At 35.2% G+C, this 6,908-nt stretch overlaps 1 protein-coding gene across 1 annotated transcript; it reads right to left on the reverse strand.

Annotated features, from left to right (window-relative positions):
• Positions 1-366: 366 nt before the first annotated feature.
• LOC107504420 (alcohol dehydrogenase 6-like) lies at positions 367-4,453 on the reverse strand (the record flags this gene model as incomplete). Its single annotated transcript, XM_016133596.2, has 3 exons — positions 367-1,808; positions 3,055-3,311; positions 4,292-4,453. Coding segments are annotated over 3 exons (621 nt in total), but the record flags the coding sequence as incomplete, so codon positions are not given.
• Positions 4,454-6,908: the final 2,455 nt, after the last annotated feature.

The raw sequence follows: 6,908 nt of genomic DNA on the forward strand, positions 1-6,908 counted from the left end.
GAATATTACTCAGCTATAAGAAGAGGTGAAATACTGCCATTTGTGATAATGTGGGTGAATCTTGAGATAATTATGCTAAGCAAAATAAGCCAGACAGAATTGAAAATTGAAAATCACATGATATCACTTATATGTGAGATACAAACCTGAAAACAACAAATGAACAGGACAGAGACTCATGGACATGGAAAATAGACTAGTGGTTACCAGAGGGTAGAGGGAGAGGGGGAAGGGGGAAGTAGATGGAGGTAAAATTGGTCAACTATTTGGTGACAGAAAAAAATCTAACTATGGGTGTGAACATGCAATGCAATATATATATATATATATATATATATATATATATATATATATGCCTCGCTGCTGAATTGTACACTTGAAACTTATTGGATTTCATTAACCAAGGTCACCATAATAAAAACAAATTTAAAAAATACAATAAAAAGGAAGCCTTTAGGGCCATAGACTAGGCTACTAAGCGATGTTTCTCAGTAAGGACACTAATGGCATTTTGGGTGGGGAAATTCTGCATTGTATACATTGTAGGAAGTTTAGCAGGCCTTTTCAACACCCATTAAATGTTATCTTTAATTGAAAACTATGGAACCAAAGGCAGGAATTAACTTACATTAATGATCATTATATGAATGTGAAATAGTTTCCTTATGAGAATTATTTAAAGTATTTGTAATCATATTTTATAATAGATAGCTGAATATATGTACTTTGTAGTCAACAGTTATTGTCTATAAGCACAACAGAGGGAAATAGCAATGGGTATGTCCAATTATCCCAAATGGAGGAACTGAAAATTATGGTTTAATTTGGATTATTACTTTTTTTCTGGCTCTGCCACTTATCTACTTTTTGTAAATGAATTGGGTAAGACTCCTAGTAACTGTGAGAATATACTATTGCTGCTAATTTGGAGATTAAAGATAGTTTACTAGTCCAAATAATTCAGATAGCTCCTACTTATCATCTCTTTTCCCAAGAATTCAGATTGCCGTAAATATCTTCCTTATTAAATATCAGATTACTTGCTTATGAGCCAAGAATCCTAGCAGATTTATTTGATTTAGTTTTCCCCCCTGCTTTTTCAATAACACCTCCTCCGAAGTATATAAAAAATAGAAGTTCAGAGACAGGTTTAAATAATGGAAAATTAAAGGATTCTACAAATTTTTTTCTTTTAGAAAAAATAATTCTTATTTGCTTTTTATCAATAGTATTTTTTTTCAATCATGACTCCATTATGTTTAATATATTTGAGTTGGTATAATGACAACTCGATTATTTCAGATAAGATCTGCATCAGTTGAACAATGACTAACGACTAATGGTTCAGTATATTCTCCAAAGAACCCCAGGTGGCAGGCATATAACTCAATTGAAATATAGCAATTGATTGCAAGATTGCCTTTCCTTTTTAATTTAGGGTTTGCATTAAACTTTGGATACTGGTTTCTCCACCAATCGGTTTTTAAAATTCTCTGCTCTCTCTTTGCACTAGAAAAAGCTTACCAAGAAGCAACTGTATACATCTAACATCCATCCCTTACCTTGGATATTTATATATTGAAACAGAAACTATAATCTAAAGTTCTTATTTTATGTTCCTTCTTAAGCATTTACAACACATTTCTTTATTATCCCACATCCAGAGCCTGATAAATTTCCATTCTTCCATACCACCAAAAATAGATCCTTTCAATGAACATCTTGAGAACAACAACCATCCATTGATGTTCATCCCAAGAATCATGCAGACCTCATAGCTCTCACAGCATGAGGTAAGGGCAGCTACATGTTGTAAAACAATGGAAGATAATGCAAGGGTTAAAAGATGTACTTGAGAGGTGGTGACCTAAGTCCAAATTTTAGCTTGACTGCTGAATGGTCTGTGATCTTCTTTTCTGGTTCTCCTTGTCTTCATTTCAAATAACATTTATCATATAAAGATGTGCCGAAACATAAATAAGACATCGTGCATTGCCTAGTACAGTATCTGGCATTTTAAGCTCAATAGATGTGAATTAAAAAATGAAAATAAGAAAGGCACATCTGGTAGTAGTAGTAGTAGTAGTAGTAGTAAAATAATAATTAATAATAATATTAATCATAATAATTTTTATAAGAATCATTACTAATACTGATGGTTAGAGGTGACATTTTCTTTTGGACACTGAAGTGCATATTTACATAGCATCATATACTGGCAAAGTGATAAACAGACATGTTCTCATTAGTTATTTTCAAAGGCTATTTCTCAGACCAAGATTATCTGTGGGAAAGACTGCGAGAAAGATTTTACTATATTTTGCTATAGATGAGGAGCTTTATGTGTAGCGAGGAGTGAAAACATTTGTAAGCCAAGGAAAGGACCTAGGTTGGAAGAAACAGTTCCTGTGTTTCTATCCTACTGATCAGAAGACAGAAAAATGCAGCACAATAATACATTATTTCTACAGACACCCAAGGAAAGCAAGTCTCAACTAGTGAAATAACTTCCTTTCCATTTATAGTCTATTATATAAACCATATTCAGCTAGAAAAACAACCTTAAAAAAATTTTTTGAAATGAATCTATCTAATATTGGTAAATATTTTTCTTGAAAACTTATCTCAGATCTGACATGAAATACTTTGCTGAAATTGCAAGATTCATTGCTTTATAGGTTCATTAAATATTACCCTTATCTTGCTTCAATCTTCTGAGTTGTTTGGAATTAACTTGCCAGGCTGCTGCTTGTTATGAAATAAATCAGTGAGAATTCTTTACAAAGCCTTTTTGTCCTGCCTGTTGGAGCTTGCTTATTTGAAGGAATGGTATGATTGAACAGAGGGAGAAGAAAACTCAGTATGGGAGTTCAGTGTCTGAAATAGTGAATAGATCTGTGGGAGTGGACAGAGGGTAGCAGCTAGGATGTCATAGGGCACAAGGAACCTTAAATAGAGCAACGTGGAAGAAATTGTAGAATTTTCATTCAATTAAAATATACAATGATGACTGGTAGAAATATTGGTCATTTTCACTTAAGAGGATCATATACCACTGTATCTGGATTTCCGATTTCCAATGACCTCAAAGCACCAGTACCTATCATATCAACTAAAACTTCTTGGATGGATTTCTTGAAGTCTTGTGGGTTGATGCAGTCAATGGCACCCACTTTCTTAGCCTTCTCAAATTTATTTTTGTTGATGTTCACACCAATGATCCTGGCTATTCCTGCTGCTTTACAGCCCATGATAACAGACAGACTGATTCCTCCAAGGCCAAACACCGCACAGGTGGAGCCTGGGGTCACCTGACCACATAAAGGCAGAAAATAAATGCAAAGAGAAAATGTACCTTTTCTCAGTTGGAAAGACCAAGTCTGTATACACTTCCTTTGAGACACAAGTAAAGGATATTTTTAAATAAAACGTATTACAACTAGAGTTTTAGTTTCTCAAGGTATTTCTAAATATGGGATACTTTTTTCCAGAGAAATAAAAAATTGCCTGCAAATAGAGATTTTCAACTCCTAATAACTAGCTTGAGTAGAAGTGGTTTAATGAGTTTTCAATGAATCTTCGGACTTCAATGTCAATGTCCTACAAGGCAAAGGCTTACTTTTTATTTGGTCCAAAATGAGACTAATTTAAATTAAATCCCTTCCATCCTATCTTTCTGTATGATATTGGGACTAATGGAAATTGGGAAAAATAAATAACTAATATTTAACATCCATTCAAAGAAGGGAGGTGGTGAGGATTGAGCGATGTTTCAGAAACAGTAGTTTAATAGTAACCCACTCATTCAGAGTGGGATTACCTGACCAGTTTGTCTTATTTAGCAACATTCTTTCCATCACTTAGTCTTTTTACTTTCTCTTTCTTTATATGAGCACTAATCACCACCTGATGTATTATACAACAAAATTGAAACTTGAAGGGTTTTGTTCACTGTTGAATCGTCACACCTTGAACAGTGAATAACTCTATAAAATTTTGTAGAAAGAAAAAAAGAGTGGAATATGGAAGGACATATAGTCATTTTGTGATTGTGTTATGTTTAACTCCCAGGAATTCCTGATGTCTCCACTTTTGAATGGCATGTAGACTTAATTTGTCTTTTACTACTGCCTAAGAGAGAATGGGAAAGATGTTGAAGGGGGTATGCAATGACTAGACCTATAGTAAAGAACTTAAGGATGTTTAAAGGTAGGTTTGTGAGTCTTCCTCTGGTTGTATGATCAGTATGGTACCAAGGATTCCATTCATAATTGGTATATAAGGTCCTCACCTTAGCAGTATTGACTGCGGCACCATTGCCTGCAGGAAAACCACAGCTAACTAGGCACACTTTCTCCAGAGGTGCAGCTGCATTAGTCTTGGCAACTGAGATTTCTCTTATCACTCTGTATTCAGAGAAGGTGCTTGTACTTGCAGAGGGTAGAGGGTGTGGGGAGAGAGGAGGTAGACAGGGTAAAAGGGGTCAAATATGTGGTGACAGAAAGAAATCTAACTATGAGAGGTGGACACACAGTGTAAACATATATACGCCTTCCTGTTAAAGTGTATAGCTGAAACTTATTGGATTTTGTTAACCGATGTCCACAAAAAAAAAATAAATAAACTAAAAAAAAAAAAAAATCAAAGATATCCTGTCCTAATCCCCAGACACCGAATATATTGAGTTATCATGCTTGTGCATCTCTTACTCAGAAAGAGGGGGATTTGTAGATGTAATTAAGGTTGCTAATCAATTGACATTAAAATTGGAAGATCATCCTGGATTATTTAGACATAATCACATGAGCCCTTAAAATGAGACAAGAGGAAAGCAGAAGAGGAAGACAAAGCAATTTAAAGCACAGGAATGATTTGATGTGCCACTGTTGCTTTGAGGCTGGAAGGGGATGAAGGGGCCACATAAGAAGAAATGTGAGCAGCTTCAAGGAGCTGAAGGCAGCCCCAGCTAATAGCCAGTCAGCTGAGGTTAAGGACCTGTCTTACAATTTCAAGGAATTGGGTTCTGGCAACAACTTGAATGATCTCGGAAGTAAATTCTTCATCTCCAGAGTCTCTAGAGTCTCCAGATAAGAACCCAGGAGGCCAACACTTTGATTTTCACCTTGTGAGACGCTAAGCAGAGAACCTAATCAAGCTTACCCAGACTTCTTACCTACAGAACCTGTAAGATAATAAATTTGTGTTGTTTTAAGATGCTAATTTTTGTGATTTTTTTTTACAACCAGTAATGAACAACTAATACATAGGCGTATAGACATGGAATAACTTTTTAGAATTGGAAATATTGGGTCCAAAATGGGTGCATTTAAAAGATGTTACATGTTGCCAAATTTTGAAGTTGTGTAAATTTACTCTTCAAATAATAGGGTATGAGAGAGTTGTTTGCCTATACTCTTACCAACCTTGTATCTTGTTAAACTTATTTTTTCTAAGCTGTTAGGTAAATAGTGTTTTTCCATTGTGTTTAAAATTTATATATTTAATATGTTTGAGGTTGGGCATCTTTTCACATGCTTAAATACATATATATGTGTATCTATATATTTCAAACTCGAAGTGTATTTCCTTTGCCCCCAAAAAAATGCTTTTAAAGAATTTTTTATATATTAAGGATTTGCCCATGTCATAGGGGCAAGCAGGAGCAAGTCTGTTGGCAAACAGCAAGTTTGTTTTTAAACCAGTATATGTGGAGAAGCATACAGGAGTGAAAGATGTTCCTGGACCTCTTCCCTTGAAATAACAATAAATCAAACATCTAAAACTCAAAAAATAACTCCTAACCTGCACATAAGCACAACTTAGTGAGTGATCTGAGCATAAGATCTTCCAGAGGTCAGAACCATGGGAGTCTGGGGGCAGTAGGAGGGTAATTGCGAGAAACAAAGAAGCTGCCTCTGATAGCCAGAGCAACCTGTAGGGGGAGGGGGAGGGAAGAAATTGTGGCTGGTTCCCTGAACAGCTCTGGAAGAGGGATCTGTGAGTTCCATGGAACTGAGCCCAATGACAGGGCAGAAAGTGGAGTGGGAACTAAGTGTAGAGGGGCAACAACTGGGTCTTAGCATCTACACTTACAAAATGTGAGGCTGAGACATGGAGACTAGTAGCAGCCTCCACTCACCAACCCAGAGCTCTCCCTCTTTCTCTCCCTCTCTACTATCCTCCAAGACCCAATACTACAGAGTCTCAGGGGAATTTGAGCAAATGCTGCCAAAACTGTCACTAACATGATAACAGGAACTAATATTGAGAGTAGTGACTGTGATTAAATATATATTAGGAAAAAAAGCAGAGATCCAAGAGTCTTGGATGCCATATACTGGAAATCAAAAGGAAAGCACCTTCTTAGCAACAGGCTAAAGAGCGATCTCTATATAATTAATAAATCTTTCAGAAAAATAAATAGATAGATAGATAGATAGATAGATAGATAGATAGATAGATAATAAGCAGAATATACTCCCATCAATGTTCAGGTAGAATATTGTCCATCGAACATCATGACCAGCCAAGGTGATGAGCCAGCTCAGAAAGAAAGTGAAAAATCTCTAGGAAATAAGCTTAAAAACATAGATCTATGTGACATTAATGATAATGAATTCAGGATTATACTTCTGAAAAAAGTCAATGAGATCCAAAATAATTTAGATCAAAATTCCAGGAGCAGAGTAAAACAATTAACCAGCAGAATGAATTTTTTTTTTTTAGCAAGGATATTGAAACACTAAAAAACAAAACAAAACAAAACAAAAAAAACAGAAAACAGAAAAATAACAAAAAAAATAGAATTTCTGGACATGAAGACCCCAGCAGAAGAGACAAAGAATGAAATAACAAGCTTATGAAATAGAGTTGACCAAATGGAAGAAAGGATCAGTGATATCAAAGAC

The sequence above is a fragment of the Rousettus aegyptiacus genome, unplaced genomic scaffold (assembly GCF_014176215.1).
Source record: "Rousettus aegyptiacus isolate mRouAeg1 unplaced genomic scaffold, mRouAeg1.p scaffold_m13_p_10, whole genome shotgun sequence".
NCBI lineage: Eukaryota > Metazoa > Chordata > Mammalia > Chiroptera > Pteropodidae > Rousettus > Rousettus aegyptiacus.